This window comes from Hyla sarda, unplaced genomic scaffold, assembly GCF_029499605.1.
Source record: "Hyla sarda isolate aHylSar1 unplaced genomic scaffold, aHylSar1.hap1 scaffold_2081, whole genome shotgun sequence".
NCBI classification, from domain to species: Eukaryota; Metazoa; Chordata; class Amphibia; order Anura; family Hylidae; genus Hyla; species Hyla sarda.
In genome coordinates this window covers 27,501-50,000 of record NW_026608746.1, presented here as the reverse complement: position 1 = coordinate 50,000, position 22,500 = coordinate 27,501, and the positions used below count along the sequence as shown (strand labels likewise).

Below are 22,500 nucleotides of genomic sequence, written 5' to 3'. Positions count from 1 at the left end.
TCCAGACTGATACATTGTACATAGCTAGTCCTGCTCTCACCTGAGAAGTGATACAATTGTATCCAGTCTAGACAATGCTCTGTGAGCTAAACATCCCGGACCCCAGACTGATACATTGTACATAACTCGTCCTGCTCTCAGCTGATACAATTGTATCCAGTCTAGACAATGCTCTGTGAGCTAAACATCCTGGACTCCAGACTGATACCTTGTAGGAAAGATGTTGTAATGACACCAGCCGGTCACTAGGTGGCAGAACTGGGTTCACCTATTGCAGTCTCCTTTCCTTGCAGCTCTCAGTATTCAGATACCCCCAGGACTTATAGTAGAGCTGAACAGCCAGTCACAAAACAGGAGATATAGAACAGTGGTCTCAAACTGTGGCCCTCCAGATGTTGCAAAACATCAACTCCCAGCATGCCAGGACACCCGTTGGCTGTCCGGGTATGCTGGGAGTTGAAGTTTTGCAACATCTGGAGGGCCACAGTTTGAGACCACTGCTCTAGAACAAATCATTACAGAACACAACCCAGGAAAGTCCGCACCAGACGGCAAAGGTCAGGGAAATGCAAAGTAATCGGGAGCTGAATATCAGGATGATAATATTATCTGCAGGTCAGTGCCGGAGGCCATCGGGGGAGGGGATGATCCCGGCCGACAGAGAGTCCTACAACGTGGGGGAATCGGTAACGGTGCGATGTGGGATCGGATACCGCCCGTCACCAGAGAGGGTCACATGTCTCAACCCCAAGACACGAAACGGATGGGACCAGACTGGGCAGTGTATAGGTGAGATGGACCCCCATAAAGATCGACCCGCCCTGTATATAGATCGACCCGCCCCTGTATATAGATCGACCCGCCCTGTATATAGATCGACCCGCCCCTGTATAAAGATCGACCCGCCCCTGTATATAGATCGACCCGCCCCTGTATAAAGATCGACCCGCCCCTGTATATAGATCGACCCGCCCCTGTATATAGAGGTACCCGCCCCTGTATATAGATCGACCCGCCCCTGTATATAGATCGACCCGCCCCTGTATATAGATCGACCCGCCCCTGTATATAGATCGACCCGCCCCTGTATATAGATCGACCCGCCCCTGTATATAGATCGACCCGCCCTGTATATAGAGGTACCCGCCTGTATATAGAGGTACCCGCCCTGTATATAGATCGACCCGCCCCTGTATATAGATCGACCCGCCCCTGTATATAGATCGACCCGCCCCTGTATATAGATCGACCCGCCCTGTATATAGATCGACCCGCCCCTGTATATAGATCGACCCGCCCTGTATATAGATCGACCCGCCCTGTATATAGATCGACCCGCCCTGTATATAGATCGACCCGCCCTGTATATAGAGGTACCCGCCCTGTATATAGATCGACCCGCCCTGTATATAGATCGACCCGCCCTGTATATAGAGGTACCCGCCCTGTATATAGATCGACCCGCCCCTGTATATAGATCGACCCGCCCTGTATATAGATCGACCCGCCCTGTATATAGATCGATCCGCCCTGTATATAGATCGATCCGCCCTGTATATAGATCGACCCGCCCTGTATATAGATGTACCCGCCCTGTATATAGATAGACCCGCCCTGTATATAGATCGACCCGCCCCTGTATATAGAGGTACCCGCCCTGTATATAGATCGACCCGCCCTGTATATAGATCGACCCGCCCTGTATATAGAGGTACCCGCCCTGTATATAGATCGACCCGCCCTGTATATAGATGTACCCGCCCTGTATATAGATAGACCCGCCCTGTATATAGATCAACCCGCCTGTATATAGATTGACCCGCCCTGTATATAGATTGACCCGCCCTGTATATAGAGGTACCCGCCCTGTATATAGATCGACCCGCCCTGTATAAAGATCGACCCGCCCTGTATATAGAGGTACCCGCCCTGTATAAAGATCGACCCGCCCTGTATATAGATCGACCCGCCCTGTATATAGATCGACCCGCCCTGTATATAGAGATACCCGCCCTGTATATAGATTGACCCGCCCTGTATATAGAGATACCCGCCCTGTATATAGATCGACCCGCCCTGTATATAGATCAACCCGCCCTGTATATAGAGGTACCCGCCCTGTATATAGATCGACCCGCCCTGTATATAGATCGACCCGCCCTGTATATAGAGGTACCCGCCCTGTATATAGATTGACCCGCCCTGTATATAGATCGACCCGCCCTGTATATAGAGGTACCCGCCCTGTATATAGATTGACCCGCCCTGTATATAGATAGACCCGCCCTGTATATATGGCGGCGGGAGGAGGGTGGGTGGCGGCTGGAGGAGGGTGAGTGGCCGCGGGAGGAGGGTGAGTGGCCGCGGGAGGAGGGTGAGTGGCGGCGGGAGGAGGGTGAGTGGCGGCGGGTGGAGGGTGAGTGGCGGCGGGAGGAGGGTGAGTGGCGGCTGGAGGAGGGTGAGTGGCGGCAGGAGGAGGGTGAGTGGCGGCTGGAGGAGGGTGAGTGGCGGCGGGAGGAGGGTGAGTGGCCGCGGGAGGAGGGTGAGTGGCGGCTGGAGGAGGGTGAGTGGCCGCGGGAGGAGGGTGAGTGGCGGCGGGAGGAGGGTGAGTGGCGGCGGGAGGAGGGTGAGTGGTCGCGGGAGGAGGGTGAGTGGCCGCGGGAGGAGGGTGAGTGGCGGCGGGAGGAGGGTGAGTGGCGGCGGGAGGAGGGTGAGTGGTCGCGGGAGGAGGGTGAGTGGCGGCGGGAGGAGGGTGAGTGGCGGCGGGAGGAGGGTGGGTGGCGGCTGGAGGAGGGTGGGTGGCGGCTGGAGGAGGGTGAGTGGCGGCGGGAGGAGGGTGAGTGGCGGCGGGAGGAGGCCCCTCATCCTCTTTTGTCATGTTGCAGGTCAGTGCAGGCGTCCGGCGATGGAGGGGATGATCCCTGTAGACAAAGACTTTTATAATGTGGGTGAGTCCATTATAGTGCGCTGTGAAGCTGGATACCGCTCCCTACATGAGAGGACTACATGTACCAGCCGGCAGCCCAATGATGTTTGGGACAACCCTCCGATGTGTATAGGTAAGTACCTTTCATTCTATAATGACCCTTAGGCTCATAGGTTCTGGCCACCATATCTAGAGTCCTAACCGATCCTAGGAGCATACGTCAATCCACGAGATTCCCAGTGTTGGGCCCCCCATGTCTTCTGCATGAATGTTGTTACACCTAGCGCTCCCCTGCTTCGCCCGCTTCTGCTGGCTGGACCGGGATTTGCATCGAGGGCCGTGCCCGCATGCGAATCTCGGGACGACACTCACCTTCCCTATGTGCTGTTCCTCCTGTAGTCTCGTATTGCCGGCGCGCGTGTCCCCGGATTCTAGGGCGTGCACGCGCCGGAGCTTTAAGATTTAAAGGGGCACTCCGCTGCCCTGCTTCCGGAGCTCCGCTCCCCAGCGTCCGGAAGTTTATTGTTCTGAACACTGTGTGCGGGTTTCCGTGTTCAGGGCCGCCCCCTGTGTCGTCACGCCCGCCCCCTGTGAGGGGCGGCCCTGAACACGGAAACCCGCACACAGTGTTCGGAACAATAAACTTCCAGACGCTGGGGAGCGGAATTCCAGAAGCAGGGCAGCGGAATACCCCTTTAAAAGGCCAGTGCGCCCTTGATTGTTGCTTTCACCTGTGCCTTGTCTATAAGTGTGATCCCCTCCTACACCCACTTGTTGGATCTTTGTGCCTAGTGCCTCAGAGAAAGCAGTCATTGTGTTTGCCTTTCTGTGTTCTTGACTACTCCGCTTGTGACCTGACTATGCTCCTGTGCCGCCAGCCTACTGACCTTTGCTACGTCCTGACTACGCTCCTGTGCCGCCAGCCTACTGACCTTTGCTACGTCCTGACTACGCTCCTGTGCCGCCAGCCTACTGACCTTTGCTACGTCCTGACTACGCTCCTGTGCCATCAGCCTACTGCCTCCCGTCTTTCTCCCGGCACCCACCGTCGGTCTCTACAAGATGTGGTCCTAGGACGCGACGAGTTTGCTGGACTTCTTCATTATGGTTTATTTTAACGACTATTTCTTTTCCAAGCACCACCGTGTTACCATTATACATAGATTGTGGCCAACTGGCGTCCCCATGTTTTTTACGGGTCATCGTTGTCAAGTGCCTCCATATTTCTTTTTCCTTGTTTTTCAGATCAGAGTATTAACCTTGTGCCCAGACCTTTGCTGATTTCCTGACCAGTCACTGTTTCTCTTATTTTGTAGCTCAATGTAGAAAGCCGCCAATCGGGGGACTGATATCTGCCTACAAGGAGTTCTATGAGGTGGGCGAATCTCTACCAGTGCAATGTAGGACCGGGTATTGGCCATCCCATGAGAGGACTTACTGTGCAAACCCACATTCAGGAAGTGAATGGGACCCTTCCTCACGATGCATCGGTAACAACGGTCAAGTTATCGGTGACAACAATCATGGTATTAAGGATTATTACTCTAAATTAGAGATATCATATATACAGTGAACAGATACAACTAGACTAATTTTTTTGGGTTTGTCTGGATGCGTTTTTTTGGCAGTGTTGCACCAAATTAATCAAATTGTCGCGGTGGCCATGATAAATTTCGCGCAGATCCGCACATCCATTCCCAGATAATTTTCTACCGCCGCTTTCAGATCACGTCTACCCTGCTTCTGAGGAGCTTGTTCGTCTGTGTGTTTGGCTTTATGTGTTTTAGTTTAAATTTTAACCCCTTAACCCCTCAAGGACTCAATTTTTATTTTTTATTTTTTACGTTTTTGTTTTTTCCTCCTCGCCTTCAAAAAATCATAACTCTTATTTTTTCATCCACAGACTAGTATGAGGCTTGTTGTTTTTTGTGCGACCAGTTGTCCGTTGTAATGCCATCACTCACTTTACCATAAAACGTATGGTGCAACCCAAAAAAATACTATTTGTGTGGGGAAATTAAAAAGAAAACCGCAATTATGCTAATTTTGGAAGGTTTCATTTTCACGCCGTACTATTTACGGTAAAAATGACGTGTGTTCTTTATTCTTTGGGTCAATACGATTAAAATGATCCCCATGATACAGTGCCCAGATAGATAATGTATACAACATCCATATAAATAATGTGTACAGTGCCCAGATAGATAATGTATACAACATCAGATAAATAATGTATACAGTGCCCAGATAGATAATGTATACAACATCCAGATAAATAATGTATACATTGCCCAGATAGATAATGTATACAACATCCAGATAAATAATGTGTACAGTGCCCAGATAGATAATGTATACAACATCCAGATAAACAATGTGTACAGTGCCCAGATAGATAATGTATACAACATCCAGATAAATAATGTATACATTGCCCAGATAGATAATGTATACAACATCCAGATAAATAATGTATACATTGCCCAGATAGATAATGTATAAACATCCAGATAAATAATGTGTACAGTGCCCAGATAGATAATGTATACAACATCCAGATAAATAATGTATACATTGCCCAGATAGATAATGTATACAACATCCAGATAAATAATGTGTACAGTGCCCAGATAGATAATGTATACAACATCCAGATAAATAATGTATACAGTGCCCAGATAGATAATGTATACAACATCCAGATAAATAATGTGTACAGTGCCCAGATAGATAATGTATACAACATCCAGATAAATAATGTATACATTGCCCAGATAGATAATGTATACAACATCCAGATAAATAATGTGTACAGTGCCCAGATAGATAATGTATACAACATCCAGATAAATAATGTGTACAGTGCCCAGATAGATAATGTATAAAACATCCAGATAAATAATGTGTACAGTGCCCAGATAGATAATGTATACAACATCCAGATAAATAATGTATACATTGCCCAGATAGATAATGTATACAACATCCAGATAAATAATGTGTACAGTGCCCAGATAGATAATGTATACAACATCCAGATAAATAATGTGTACAGTGCCCAGATAGATAATGTATAAAACATCCAGATAAATAATGTGTACAGTGCCCAGATAGATAATGTATACAACATCCAGATAAACAATGTGTACAGTGCCCAGATAGATAATGTCTAGAGAATCCAGATAATGTATATAGTGCCCCGATTAATAGTGTATAGCGGAACTCCAGAAGCAGGGCAGTGGAATACCCCTTTAAAGGGCCAGTGTGCCCTTGATTGTTACTTTCACCTGTGCCTTGTCTATAAGTGTGATCACCTCCCACACCCCCTTGTTGGATCTTTGTGCCTAGTGCCTCAGAGAAAGCAGTCATTGTGTTTGCCTTTCTGTGTTCCTGACTACTCCGCTTGTGACCTGACTACGCTCCTGTGCCGCCAGCCTACTGGCCTTTGCTACGTCCTGACTACGCTCCTGTGCCATCAGCCTACTGACCTTTGCTACGTCCTGACTACGCTCCTGTGCCGCCAGCCTACTGGCCTTTGCTACGTCCTGACTACGCTCCTGTGCCGCCAGCCTACTGACCTTTGCTACGTCCTGACTTCGCTCCTGTGCAGCCAGCCTACTGACCATTGCTACGTCCTGACTACGCTCCTGTGCCACCAGCCTACTGACCTTTGCTACGTCCGACTTCGCTCCTGTGCCGCCAGCCTACTGACCTTTTCTACGTCCTGACTACGCTCCTGTGCCGCCAGCCTACTGACCTTTGCTACGTCCTGACTACGCTCCTGTGCCGCCAGCCTACTGACCTTTGCTATGTCCTGACAACGCTCCTGTGCCGCCAGCCTACTGACCTCTGCTACATCCTGAATACGCTCCTGTGCCGCCAGCCTACTGACCTTTGCTACGTCCTGACTACGCTCCTGTGCCGCCAGTCTACTGACATTTGCTACGTTCTGACTACGCTCCTGTGCCGCCAGCCTACTGACATTTGCTACGTTCTGACTACGCTCCTGTGCCGCCAGCCTACTGACCTTTGCTACGTCCTGACTACGCTCCAGTGCCGCCAGCCTACTGACCTTTGCTACGTCCTGACAACGCTCCTGTGCCGCCAGCCTACTGACCTTTGCTACGCCCTGACTACGCTCCTGTGCCGCCAGCCTACTGACCTTTGCTACGTCCTGACTACGCTTCTGTGCCGCCAGCCTACTGACCTTTGCTACGTCTTGACTACGCTCCTGTGCCGCCAGCCTACTGACCTTTGCTACGTCCTGACTACGCTTCTGTGCCGCCAGCCTACTGACCTTTGCTACGTCCTGACTATGCTCCTGTGCCGCCAACCTACTGACCTTTGCTACGTCCTGACTACGCTTCTGTGCCGCCAGCCTACTGACCTTTGCTACGTCCTGACAACACTCCTGTGCGACCAGCCTACTGATCTTTGCTACGTCCTGACTACATTACTGTGCCGCCAACCTACTGAACTTTGCTATGTCCTGACTACGCCCCTGTGCCGCCAGCCTACTGACTTTTGCTACGTCCTGACTACGCTACTGTGCAGCCAACCTACTGACCTTTGCTACGTCCTGACTACGCTCCTGTGCCGCCAGCCTACTGACCTTTGCTACGTCCTGACAACGCTCCTGTGCCGCCAGCCTACTGACCTTTGCTATGTCCTGACTACGCTCCTGTGCCACCAGCCTACTGACCTTTGCTACGTCCTGACTACGCTCCTGTGCCGCCAGCCTACTGACCTTTGCTACGTCCTTACAACACTCCTGTGCCGCCAGCCTACTGACCTTTGCTACGTCCTGACAACGCTCCTGTGCCGCCAGCCTACTGACCTTTGCTACGTCCTGACTACGCTCTTGTGCCGCCAGCCTACTGACCTTTGCTACGTCCTGACAACGCTCCTGTTGTGCGACCAGCCTACTGATCTTTGCTATGTCCTGACTACGCTACTGTGCCGCCAACCTACTGACCTTTGCTTTGTCCTGACTACGCTTCTGTACCGCCTATCCTGCCAGCCTCTCTACGTTTCATCTCTCCTGAGTCAAGATACACCGACGGAGACCGACAGAGGGTGCCGGGAGTCTTTCTCCTGGCACCCTCCGTTGGTCTCTACAAGATGTGGTCCTAGGACGCGGCGAGTTTGCTGGACTTCTTCATTATGGTTTATTTTAACGACTATTTATTTTCCAAGCACCACCGTGTTACCATTATACATAGATTGTGGCCAACTGGAGTCCTCATGTTTTTTACGGGTCATCGTTGTCAAGTGCCTCCATATTTCTTTTTCCTTGTTTTTCAGATCAGAGTATTAACCTTGTGCCCAGACCTTTGCTGATTTCCTGACCAATCACTGTTTCTCTTATTTTGTAGCTCAATGTAGAAAGCCGCAAATCGAGGGACTGATATCTGCCTACAAGGAGTTCTATGAGGTGGGCGAATCTCTACCAGTGCAATGTAGGACCGGGTATTGGCCATCCCATGAGAGGACTTACTGTGCAAACCCATATTCAGGAAGTGAATGGGACCCTTCCTCACGATGCATCGGTAACAACAGTCAAGTTATCGGTGACAACAATCATGGTATTAAGGATTATTACTCTAAATTCAAGATATCTTATATAAAGTGAACAGATACAACTAGACTAATTTTAGTTTGTTTGTCTGGATGCGTTTTTTTGGCAGTGTTGCACCAAATTAATCAAATTGTCGCGGTGGCCATGATAAATTTTGCGCAGATCCGCACATCCATTCCCAGATAATTTTCTACCGCCGCTTTCAGATCACGTCTACCCTGCTTCTGAGGAGCTTGTTCGTCTGTGTGTTTGGCTTTATGTGTTTTAGTTTAAATTTTAACCCCTTAACCCCTCAAGGACTCAGACAATTTTATTTTTTACGTTTTTTCCTCCTCGCCTTCAAAAAAATCATAACTCTTATTTTTTCCTCCACAGACTAGTATGAGGCTTGTTGTTTTTTGCGCGACCATTTGTCCATTGTAATGCCATCACTCACTTTACCATAAAACGTATGGCGCAACCCAAAAAAATACTAATTTTGGAATGTTTCGTTTTCACGCCGTACAATTTACAGTAAAAATGACGCGTGGGTCAATACGAGTAAAATGATACCCATGATACAGTGCCCAGATAAATAATGTGTACAGTGCCCAGATAGATAATGTATACAACATCCAGATAAATAATGTGTACATTGCCCAGATAGATAATGTATACAACATCCAGATAAATAATGTATACATTGCCCAGATAGATAATGTATACAACATCCAGATAAATAATGTATACATTGCCCAGATAGATAATGTCTACAACATCCAGATAAATAATGTGTACAGTGCCCAGATAGATAATGTATACAACATCCAGATAAATAATGTGTACAGTGCCCAGATATATAATGTATACAACATCCAGATAAATAATGTGTACAGTGCCCAGATAATGTATACAACATCCAGATAAATAATGTGTAAAGTGCCCAGATAGATAATGTATAAACATCCAGATAAATAATGTATACATTGCCCAGATAGATAATGTATACAACATCCAGATAAATAATGTGTACAGTGCCCAGATAGATAATGTATACAACATCCAGATAAATAATGTGTACAGTGCCCAGATAGATAATGTATACAACATCCAGATAAACAATGTGTACAGTGCCCAGATAGATAATGTCTAGAGAATCCAAATAATGTATATAGTGCCCCGATTAATAGTGTATACTGCATCCTAATAAATAATATATTCAGTGCCCAGATAAATAGTGTATGTGGGACCCAGATAAGTAATGTGTACAGTGCCCAGATAAACAGTATCTATAGCATTCAGATATATTATGTATACAGTGTCCAGATAAATCGTGTTTACAGCATCCAGATAAATAATGTGTACAGGGCCAAAAAAATAGATAGTGTATACAGCATCCAGATATATAGTCTATACAACATCCAGATAAATAATGTATACAGTGGCCAAATAAATAATCTATACAGCATCCAGATAAATAGTGTATCCAGCATCCAGATAAATAATGTATACAGTGCCCAGATAAATAGCGTATACAGTGCCCAGATAAAAGTGTCTATAGCATTCAGATAAATAATATATACAGTGCCCAGATAAATTTATACAGTGCCCAGATAAATAATGTATACAGTGCCCAGATAGATAATGTATACAACATTCAGATAAATAATGTGTACAGTGTCCAGATAAACTGTGTATATGGCATCCAGATAAATGTATATAGTGCCCAGATAAATAATGTATACAAAGCCCAGATAAATAATGTATACAGAGCCCAGATAAATAATGTATACAGTGCCCAGATAGATAATGTATTCAACATTCAGATAAATAATGTGTAGTGTCCAGATAAACAGGGTATATGGCATCCGGATAAATAATATATACAGTGCCCAGATAAATAATGTATACAGTGCCCAGATAAAAGTGTCTATAGCATTCAGATAAATAATGTGTACAGTGCCCAGATAGATAATGTATAAACATCCAGATAAATAATGTGTAGTGTCCAGATAAACAGGGTATATGGCATCCGGATAAATAATGTATACAGTGCCCAGATAAATAATGTATACAGTGCCCAGATAAATAATGTGTACAGTGCCCAGATAGATAATGTATACAACAACATTCAGATACATAATGTATACAGTGCCCTGATAAATAATGTCTAAAGAATCGAGATAATGTATATAGTGCCCCGATTAATAGTGTATACTGCATCCTAATAAATAATATATTCAGATATAATGTAACAGTCAGATAAATAATGTGTACAGATAAACAGTGTATATGGCATCCAGATAAATAATATATACAGTGCCCAGATAAATTTATACAGTGCCCAGATAGATAATGTATACAACATTCAGATAAATAATGTGTACAGTGTCCAGATAAACTGTGTATATGGCATCCAGATAAATGTATATAGTGCCCAGATAAATAATGTATACAGTGCCCAGATAAATAATGTATACAAAGCCCAGATAAATAATGTATACAGTGCCCAGATAAATAATGTATACAGTGCCCAGATAAATAATGTATACAGTGCCCAGATACATAATGTATACAACATTCAGATAAATAATGTGTACAGTGTCCAGATAAATAGTGTATATAGCATCCAGATAAATATATACAGTGCCTAGATAACAAAATTATACAGTGCCCAGATAAATAATGTATACAGTGCCCAGATAAATAATATATACAGTGCCCAGATAAACTGTGTATACGGTATCCAGATAAATAATGTGTAAACTGCGTCCAGAGAAATAGTGTATATGGCATCCAAATAAATAATATATACAGTGCCCAGATAAATAATATATACAGTGCCCAGATAAATAATATATACAGTGCCCAGATAAATAGTGTATACAATTCCCAGATAAACTGTGTATACGGCATCCAGATAAATAATGTGCCCAGTGTCCAGATAAATAGTGTATATGGCATCCAGATAAATAATATATACAGTGCCCAGATAAAAAATGTATACAGTGCCCAGATAAATAATGTATACAGAGCCCAGATAAATGATGTATACAGAGCCCAGATAAATGATGTATACAGAGCCCAGATAAATGATGTATACAGAGCCCAAATAAATAGTGTATACAGAGCCCAGATAAATAATGTATACAGAGCTCAGATAAATGATGTTGTCACGATTCGGCTTCCAGGTAGTGGATCCTCTGTGTCAGCGAGGGATTGGCGTGGACCGTGCTAGTGGATCGGTTCTAAGAGGCTACTGGTGTTCACCAGAGCCCGCCGCAAAGCGGGATGGTCTTGCTGCGGCAGTAGCAACCAGGTCGTATCCACTAGCAACAGCTCAACCTCGCTGACTGCTGAGAAGGCGTGGGACAGAAGGACTAGGCAGAGGCAAGGTCAGACGTAGCAGAAGGTCGGGGGCAGGCGGCAAGGTTCGTAGTCAAGATGGATAGCAGAAGTTCAGGTAACACAGGCTTTGGACACACTAAACGCTTTCACTGGCACAAGGCAACAAGATCCGGCCAGGGAGTGCAGGGGCAGTGATCAGATATAGCCAGGGAACAGGTGGAAGCTAATTAAGCTAATTGGGCCAGGCACCAATCATTGGTGCACTGGCCCTTTAAGTCTCAGAGAGCTGGCGCGCGCTCGCCCTAGAGAGCGGAGCCGCGCGCGCCAGCACATGACAGCAGGGGACCGGGACGGGTAAGTGACCTAGGATGCGATTCGCGAGCGGGCGCGTCCCGCTGTGCGAATCGCATCCCCGACGGCCATGACAGTGCAGCGCTCCCGGTCAGCGGGACCGACCGGGGCGCTGCGGGGAGAGAGACGCCGTGAGCGCTCCGGGGAGGAGCGGGGACCCGGAGCGCTAGGCGTAACAGTACCCCCCCCCTTAGGTCTCCCCTTTTCTTTGTCCGGTAACTGCCTCCCCTGGGATGAGGACACCGGGAAAGAATGGAGGGTTTCCTCAACGGCAGGCAGCACAGCAGGAGTGGGAATGGGGAGGGAGGGCAGAGGGCGAAGCCTGGCACGGGGCAGTGTGACACCAGGACGGGGGCCATGAGGAGGCACTGAGGCTTGCCTGACGGGACTGGGAGGGGGGGAGAGGCACTTCCTATGGCAGGCAGAGTCCCAGTTCTTGATCTCCCCGGTGGTCCAATCAAGGGTGGGAGAATGAAGCCGGAGCCATGGCAGACCGAGGAGGACCTCAGAGGTACAGTTGGGAAGGACGAAAAACTCAATCCTTTCGTGGTGGGGTCCAATAGACATCAGGAGGGGTTCTGTGCGGTAACGCACGGTGCAATCCAATCTGACTCCGTTGACCGCGGAAATGTAGAGCGGCTTGACGAGACGGGTCACCGGGATGCTGAATTTATTCACAAACGACTCCAAAATAAAATTCCCAGAGGCACCAGAGTCCAAGCAGGCCACGGCTGAGAGGGAGGAGTTGGCTGAAGGAGAAATCCGCACGGGCACCGTGAGACGTGGAGAAGCAGACTTAGAACCAAGAGACGCCACACCCACGTGAGCTGGGTGCGTGCGTGCGTTTCCCAGACGTGGAGGACGGATAGGGCAATCCACCAAGAAATGCTCGGTACTGGCACAGTAAAGACAGAGATTTTCTTCCCTACGGCGATTCCTCTCTTCCTGGGTCAGGCGAGACCGATCCACTTGCATGGCCTCCTCGGCGGGAGGCCCAGGCGTAGATTGCAAAGGATGCTGTGGGAGAGGTGCCCAGAGATCTAAGTCTTTTTCCTGGCGGTGCTCTTGATGTCTCTCAGAAAAACGCATGTCAATGCGGGTAGCCAAATGGATGAGTTCTTGCAGGTTGGCAGGAATCTCTCGTGCGGCCAGCACATCCTTGATGCTACTGGATAGGCCTTTTTTAAAGGTCGCGCAGAGAGCCTCGTTATTCCATGATAACTCGGAAGCAAGAGTACGAAATTGGATGGCGTACTCGCCCACTGAAGAATTACCCTGGACCAGGTTCAGCAGGGCAGTCTCGGCAGAAGAAGCTCGGGCTGGCTCCTCGAAGACACTCCGGACTTCAGCGAAGAAGGACTGGACTGTGGCTGTGGCAGGATCATTGCGGTCCCAGAGCGGTGTGGCCCAAGACAAGGCCTTTCCTGAAAGAAGGCTTACTACGAACGCCACCTTAGACCGTTCTGTAGGAAACAAGTCCGACAACATCTCCATATGCAGGGAACACTGAGACAAAAATCCACGGCAGAGTTTAGAGTCCCCATCAAATTTGTCCGGCAGGGACAAGCGGAGGCTAGGAGCGGCCACTCGCTGCGGAGGAGGTGCAGGAGCTGGCGGAGGAGATGGTTGCTGCTGTAGCAGAGGCAGAAGTTGCTGTAACGTGGCGGTCAACTGCGACAGCTGCTGTCCTTGTTGGGCAATTTGCTGCGATTTCTGAGCGACCACCGTGGGAAGGTCAGCGAGACTTGGCAGCGGCACCTTAGCGGGATCCATGGCCGGATCTACTGTCACGATTCGGCTTACGGGTTGTGGATCCGCTGTGTCAGCGAGGGATTGGCGTGGACCGTGCTAGTGGATCGGTTCTAAGAGGCTACTGGTGTTCACCAGAGCCCGCCGCAAAGCGGGATGGTCTTGCTGCGGCAGTAGCAACCAGGTCGTATCCACTAGCAACGGCTCAACCTCTCTGACTGCTGAGAAGGCGTGGGACAGAAGGACTAGGCAGAGGCAAGGTCAGACGTAGCAGAAGGTCGGGGCAGGCGGCAAGGTTCGTAGTCAAGATGGATAGCAGAAGTTCAGGTACACAGGCTTTGGACAACACTAAACGCTTTCACTGGCACAAGGCAACAAGATCCGGCAGGGGAGTGCAGGGGCAGTGAGCAGATATAGTCTGGGAGCAGGTGGAAGCCAATTAAGCTAATTGGGCCAGGCACCAATCATTGGTGCACTGGCCCTTTAAGTCTCAGAGAGCTGGCGCGCGCGCGCCCTAGAGAGCGGAGCCGCGCGCGCCAGCACATGACAGCAGGGGACCGGGACGGGTAAGTGACCTGGGATGCGATTCGCAAGCGGGCGCGTCCCGCTGTGCGAATCGCATCCCCGACGGCCATGACAGTGCAGCGCTCCCGGTCAGCGGGACCGACCGGGGCGCTGCGGGGAGAGAGACGCCGTGAGCGCTCCGGGGAGGAGCGGGGACCCGGAGCGCTAGGCGTAACAGATGTATACAGAGCCCAGCTAAATGATGTATACAGAGCCCAAATAAATAGTGTATACAGAGCCCAGATAAATAATGTATACAGAGCCCAGATAAATGATGTATACAGTGCCCAGATAAATGATGTATACAGAGCCCAGATAAATAGTGTATACAGAGCCCAGATAAATAATGTATACAGAGCCCAGATAAATGATGTATACAGAGCTCAGATAAATAGTGTATACAGAGCCCAGATAAATGATGTATACAGAGCCCAGATAAATGATGTATACAGAGCCCAGATAAATAATGTATACAGAGTCCAGATAAATAGTGTATACAGAGCCCAGATAAATGATGTATACAGAGCCCAGATAAATGATGTATACAGAGCCCAGATAAATGATGTATACAAAGCCCAGATAAATGATGTATACAGAGCCCAAATAAATAGTGTATACAGAGCCCAGATAAATAATGTATACAGAGCCCAGATAAATGATGTATACAGTGCCCAGATAAATGATGTATACAGAGCCCAGATAAATAGTGTATACAGAGCCCAGATAAATAATGTATACAGAGCCCAGATAAATGATGTATACAGAGCTCAGAAAAATAGTGTATACAGAGCCCAGATAAATGATGTATACAGAGCCCAGATAAATGATGTATACAGAGCCCAGATAAATAATGTATACAGAGTCCAGATAAATAGTGTATACAGAGCCCAGATAAATGATGTATACAGAGCCCAGATAAATGATGTATACAGAGCCCAGATAAATGATGTATACAGAGCTCACATAAATAATGTATACAGTGCCCAGATAAATGATGTATACAGAGCCCAGATAAATAGTGTATACAGAGCCCAGATAAATAATGTATACAGAGCCCAGATAAATGATGTATACAGTGCCCAGATAAATGATGTATACAGAGCCCAGATAAATAGTGTATACAGAGCCCAGATAAATAATGTATACAGAGCCCAGATAAATGATGTATACAGAGCTCAGATAAATAGTGTATACAGAGCCCAGATAAATGATGTATACAGAGCCCAGATAAATGATGTATACAGAGCCCAGATAAATAATGTATACAGAATCCAGATAAATAGTGTATACAGAGCCCAGATAAATGATGTATACAGAGCCCAGATAAATGATGTATACAGAGCCCAGATAAATGATGTATACAAAGCCCAGATAAATGATGTATACAGAGCCCAAATAAATAGTGTATACAGAGCCCAGATAAATAATGTATACAGAGCCCAGATAAATGATGTATACAGTGCCCAGATAAATGATGTATACAGAGCCCAGATAAATAGTGTATACAGAGCCCAGATAAATAATGTATACAGAGCCCAGATAAATGATGTATACAGAGCTCAGAAAAATAGTGTATACAGAGCCCAGATAAATGATGTATACAGAGCCCAGATAAATGATGTATACAGAGCCCAGATAAATAATGTATACAGAGTCCAGATAAATAGTGTATACAGAGCCCAGATAAATGATGTATACAGAGCCCAGATAAATGATGTATACAGAGCCCAGATAAATGATGTATACAGAGCTCACATAAATAATGTATACAGTGCCCAGATAAATGATGTATACAGAGCCCAGATAAATAGTGTATACAGAGCCCAGATAAATAATGTATACAGAGCCCAGATAAATGATGTATACAGAGCCCAGATAAATGATGTATACAGAGCCCAGATAAATGATGTATACAGAGCCCAGATAAATGATGTATACAGAGCCCAGATAAATGATGTATACAGAGCCCAGATAAATGATGTATACCGAGCCCAGATAAATGATGTAAACAGAGTCCAGATAAATAATGTATACAGAGCCCAGATAAATAATGTATACAGAGCCCAGATAAATGATGTATACAGAGCCCAGATAAATGATGTATACAGAGCCCAGATAAATAATGTATACAGAGCCCAGATAAATGATGTATACAGAGCCCAGATAAATGATGTATACAGAGCCCAGATAAATGATGTATACAGAGCCCAGATAAATAATGTATACAGAGCTCAGATAAATGATGTATACAGAGCCCAGATAAATGATGTATACAGAGCCCAAATAAATAGTGTATACAGAGCCCAGATAAATAATGTATACAGAGCCCAGATAAATGATGTATACAGTGCCCAGATAAATGATGTATACAGAGCCCAGATAAATAGTGTATACAGAGCCCAGAAAAATAATGTATACAGAGCCCAGATAAATGATGTATACAGAGCTCAGATAAATAGTGTATACAGAGCCCAGATAAATGATGCATACAGAGCCCAGATAAATGATGCATACAGAGCCCAGATAAATAATGTATACAGAGTCCAGATAAATAGTGTATACAGAGCCCAGATAAATGATGTATACAGAGCCCAGATAAATAATGTATACAGAGCTCAGATAAATGATGTATACAGAGCCCAGATAAATGATGTATACAGAGCCCAGATAAATGATGTATACAGAGCCCAAATAAATAGTGTATACAGAGCCCAGATAAATAATGTATACAGTGCCCAGATAAATGATGTATACAGTGCCCAGATAAATTATGTATACAGAGCCCAGATAAATAGTGTATACAGAGCCCAGATAAATAATGTATACAGAGCCCAGATAAATGATGTATACAGAGCTCAGATAAATAGTGTATACAGAGCCCAGATAAATGATGTATACAGAGCCCAGATAAATGATGTATACAGAGCCCAGATAAATAGTGTATACAGAGTCCAGATAAATAGTGTATACAGAGCCCAGATAAATGATGTATACAGAGCCCAGATAAATAATGTATACAGAGCTCAGATAAATAATGTATACAGAGCCCAGATAAATGATGTATACAGAGCCCAGATAAATGATGTATACAGAGCCCAGATAAATGATGTATACAGAGCCCAGATAAATGATGTATACAGAGCCCAGATAAATAATGTATACAGAGCCCAGATAAATGATGTATACAGAGCCCAGATAAATGATGTATACAGAGCCCAGATAAATAATGTATACAGGGGCTGGATGGGCAGGTCCTGGGATCATATCTTTGTTATTATCTCTACACACAGGACAATGTAAGAAGCCACAGATCAGTGATACAGTGTATCTGATCCCTGGAGATGAATCCTCGTACGCTGTCGGACAGTCTCTCACCGTGCAGTGTGCACCCGGACATCACCCGGCACAGGAGACCATCACCTGCGTGAGGTCCGAGCAGTGGGACTATATTCCACAGTGTATCAGTGAGTGTTACTGTATGGGATGTGACGGAGCAGAGGGTCTGGTGCTGTGTGTCAGGAGACTCCGCCCTTATCTGACCTCATACGACTGATCTTTCTACAGATTCCACCCGGGGCCCAGAACATTTCAGCATCAGGTAAGAACGGTCAAAATACAATAAAAAGTGTGAAAGACAAAATAACGGACAAAAAGCCCCAAGTCTAGAATGTAAAAAAAAAAAAAGGTATTGGCCCCTTTAAGAGAAGTAATTGCAGTGAGCGGGGCCCCTGAACTACAAGACCCCGTAACTCTAATATATACTTCATGGGATAGTCTAGACTGATACATTGTGACAAATCCTCAGCTGTGTGAGCAGGATCATGTCAGGACAGGTCATGTTCCCGTTCATTGACAGCAAGCAGAGATTTTATAAACCCTAAAGATTGGGAACACAAATTCTTGTATATAAGACTGGACCGGCCCTTTAATGGTGCAATGTGTAACCCCCCAACATAGCCCCAACCCCCGCCTTGTGATTGTATACACTATATATATATATATATACCCCCAATATATCTATATACTGCTCATATGGAGCTTCTCTTCTTCCAGCTTGGATCTCGGCTCCGCACTTTGCATCTTTGTCCCAATATTCACAATAAAGCTGCTGGCACTTACAATTCTTCTGAAAATACAGTGTACGCTGATGAAAGGAGGTATGAGGAGAACTACCACTCCCAATATCCCTGCTGCATCCCCCATCGTATACTCCAGTTACATCCAAATCTGCATCTATCATGTCTTATCCTCCAGAGCTGCACTCACTATTCTGCTGTTACATCATGTCTTCTCCCCCAGAGCTGCACTCACTATTCTGCTGTTACATCATGTCTTATCCCCCAGAGCTGCACTCACTATTCTGCTGTTTCATCATGTCTTCTCCTCCAGAGCTGCACTCACTCTTCTGCTGTTACATCATGTCTTATCCTCCAGAGCTGCACTCACTATTCTGCTGTTACATCATGTCTTATCCTCCAGAGCTGCACTCACTATTCTGCTGTTACATCATGTCTTATCCTCCAGAGCTGCACTCACTATTCTGCTGTTACATCGTGTATTATCCTCCAGAGCTGCACTCACTATTCTGCTGTTACATCATGTCTTATCCTCCAGAGCTGCACTCACTCTTCTGCTGTTACATCATGTCTTATCCTCCAGAGCTGCACTCATTCTTCTGCTGTTACATCATGTATTATCCTCCAGAGCTGCACTCACTATTCTGCTGTTACATCATGTCTTATCCTCCAGAGCTGCACTCACTCTTCTGCTGTTACATCATGTCTTATCCTCCAGAGCTGCACTCATTCTTCTGCTGTTACATTATGTCTTATCCCCCAGAGCTGCACTCACTCTTCTGCTGTTACATCATGTCTTATCCTCCAGAGCTGCACTCATTCTTCTGCTGTTACATCATGTCTTGTCCCCCAGAGCAGCACTCACTCTTCTGCTGTTGCATCACGTCTTATCCTCCAGAGTTGCAGTCACTATTCTGCTGTTACATCATGTCTTATCCTCCAGAGCTGCACTCATTCTTCTGCTGTTACATCATGTCTTGTCCCCCAGAGCAGCACTCACTCTTCTGCTGTTGCATCACGTCTTATCCTCCAGAGTTGCAGTCACTATTCTGCTGTTACATCATGTCTTATCCTCCGGAGCTCCACTCACTATTCTGCTGTTACATCATGTCTTATCCTCCTGAGCTGCACTCACTATTCTGCTGTTACATCATGTCTTATCCTCCAGAGCTCCACTCACTATTCTGCTGTTACATCATGTCTTGTCCTCCGGAGCTCCACTCACTATTCTGCTGTTACATCATGTCTTATCCTCCTGAGCTGCACTCACTATTCTGCTGTTACATCATGTCTTATCCTCCAGAGCTGCACTCACTATTCTGCTGTTACATCATGTCTTATCCTCCTGAGCTGCACTCACTATTCTGCTGTTACATCATGTCTTATCCTCCAGCGCTGCACTCACTATTCTGCTGTTACATCATGTAATATCCTCCAGAGCTGCAGTCACTATTCTGCTGTTACATCATGTCTTCTCCTCCAGTCACCTCCAGAGCTGCACTCACTATTCTGCTGCTGCTCCAGGAGGATATGGATAAATGTAATTTATTTATTTCCCTGTATTTCAGATACAAGGAGAACATGGACGGTCATTTTCTTCCGGAAGGTAAAGGAGCCCTGGCCGCCTTTTGTCCTTAAAGGGGAACTCCACTGGAAAACTTTTTTTTGAATCAATTGGTGCCAGAAAGTTAAACAGATTTATAAATTACTTCTATTTAAAAATCCAAATCCTTCCAGTACTTATCATATTCTATTTGCTCCACAGGAAGTTCTTTTCTTTTTGAATTTCCTTTCTGTCTGACCACAGTGCTCTCTGCTGACACCTCTGTTCATTTTAGGAACTGTCCAGACCATGAGAGGTTTGCTATGGGGATTTGCTTCTACTCTGGACAGTTCCTGATATGGACAGAGGTGTCAGCAGAGAGCACTGTGGTCAGACAGAAAGGAAATTCAAAATGAAAAGAACTTCCTCTAGAGAATACAGCAGCTGATAAGTACTGGAAGGATTAAGATTGTTATATAGAAGTAACTTACAAATCTGTTTAAACTTCTGGGACCAGTTGATTAAAAAAAAATTCTGCTGTTACATCAGGTCTTATCCTCCAGAGCTGCACTCACTATTCTGCTGTTACATCATATCTTATTCTCCAGAGCTGCACTCACTATTCTGCTGTTACATCATGTCTTATCCTCCAGAGCTGCACTCACTATTCTGCTGTTACATCATATCTTATTCTCCAGAGCTGCACTCACTATTCTGCTGTTACATCATATCTTATTCTCCAGAGCTGCCCTCACTATTCTGCTGTTACATCATATCTTATTCTCCAGAGCTGCACTCACTATTCTGCTGTTACATCATGTCTTATCCTCCAGAGCTGCACTCACTATTCTGCTGTTACATCATATCTTATTCTCCAGAGCTGCACTCACTATTCTGCTGTTACATCATATCTTATTCTCCAGAGCTGCACTCACTATTCTGCTGTTACATCATGTCTTATTCTCCAGAGCTGCACTCACTATTCTGCTGTTACATCATATCTTATTCTCCAGAGCTGCACTCACTATTCTGCTGTTACATCATGTCTTATCCTCCAGAGCTGCACTCACTATTCTGCTGTTACATCATATCTTATTCTCCAGAGCTGCACTCACTATTCTGCTGTTACATCATGTCTTATCCTCCAGAGCTGCACTCACTATTCTGCTGTTACATCATGTCTTATTCTCCAGAGCTGCCCTCACTATTCTGCTGTTACATCATATCTTATTCTCCAGAGGTGCACTCACTATTCTGCTGTTACATCATGTCTTATCCTCCAGAGCTGCACTCACTATTCTGCTGTTACATCATGTCTTATTCTCCAGAGCTGCCCTCACTATTCTGCTGTTACATCATGTCTTATCCTCCAGAGCTGCACTCACTATTCTGCTGTTACATCATGTCTTATTCTCCAGAGCTGCCCTCACTATTCTGCTGTTACATCATATCTTATTCTCCAGAGCTGCACTCACTATTCTGCTGTTACATCATGTCTTATCCTCCAGAGCTGCACTCACTATTCTGCTGTTACATCATGTCTTATCCTCCAGAGCTGCCCTCACTATTCTGCTGTTACATCATGTCTTATCCTCCAGAGCTGCACTCACTATTCTGCTGTTACATCATGTATTATCCTCCAGAGCTGCACTCACTATTCTGCTGTTACATCCTGTCTTATTCTCCAGAGCTGCACTCACTATTCTGCTGTTACATCATGTCTTATCCTCCAAAGCTGCACTCACTATTCTGCTGTTACATCATGTCTTCCGCTCCAGGAGGATATGGATAAATGTAACATCTGGAGGACCATGTGGGGATAGTCCTGGGACGTGCACAGGTTGACTCCTAAAAGTGCCCCGGGCAGTCTGGGCAGTTGGGAGTTGAAGTTTTGCAACATCTGGAGGGCCACAGTTTGAGCCCACTGTGTTATGGGGTAAGATCTGACGCTGTTTCTTCTGTGTCCTCAGAGAAGTGAAGATGAAGTCTATGATGACATTGAGGAGGCCGGACCTTCATAATCTCCAGGACAAGGACCACGTGTTCTATTGTACGGTATCGTTAGTCACAGACGAGGACGCGGGGGACCACCAAACTATGAGAGTACCTCAGATACTGACCTCAAAAGGACCTCTGCTGGTTCATTCTCTGGATCCTTAAATGGGACAAAGGATAGGGGATAAGATGCCTGATCGCGGGAGTCCTGCAGCTGCGGGACTCCCGCGATCAGGCATTTTACCCCCTATCCTTTGGATAGGGGATATGATGTGTAAGCACCGGAGAACCCCTTTAAGTTAAAGGGGTTCTCCACCAGGTCATTTTAGTACTTACCTGCCAGACAGTGATGGACATGCTTAGAAAGGATCCGTGCTTGTCAGTCCTCTGT

At 46.0% G+C, this 22,500-nt stretch overlaps 1 protein-coding gene across 3 annotated transcripts in view; it reads left to right on the top strand.

Moving 5' to 3' along the window:
• The window catches only part of LOC130318870 (coagulation factor XIII B chain-like), a 22,799-nt gene extending 520 nt beyond the window's left edge, over positions 1 to 22,279 (top strand). The window contains exons 2-10 of one of the 3 annotated variants that reach the window (XM_056552910.1): positions 616 to 789; positions 2,886 to 3,059; positions 4,243 to 4,452; positions 8,302 to 8,511; positions 17,786 to 17,924; positions 18,060 to 18,093; positions 18,549 to 18,652; positions 20,140 to 20,177; positions 22,085 to 22,279. In XM_056552910.1, coding sequence (XP_056408885.1) covers positions 616 to 789; positions 2,886 to 3,059; positions 4,243 to 4,452; positions 8,302 to 8,511; positions 17,786 to 17,924; positions 18,060 to 18,093; positions 18,549 to 18,652; positions 20,140 to 20,177; positions 22,085 to 22,092 — 1,091 coding nt within the window. In that variant the 3' untranslated portion in view covers positions 22,093 to 22,279. Of the gene's footprint in view, positions 1 to 615; positions 790 to 2,885; positions 3,060 to 4,242; positions 4,453 to 8,301; positions 8,512 to 17,785; positions 17,960 to 18,059; positions 18,094 to 18,548; positions 18,653 to 20,139; positions 20,178 to 22,084 lie in introns of all 3 variants that reach the window. The other 2 variants (XM_056552909.1, XM_056552911.1) reach the window with 2 other exon arrangements.
• Positions 22,280 to 22,500: the final 221 nt, after the last annotated feature.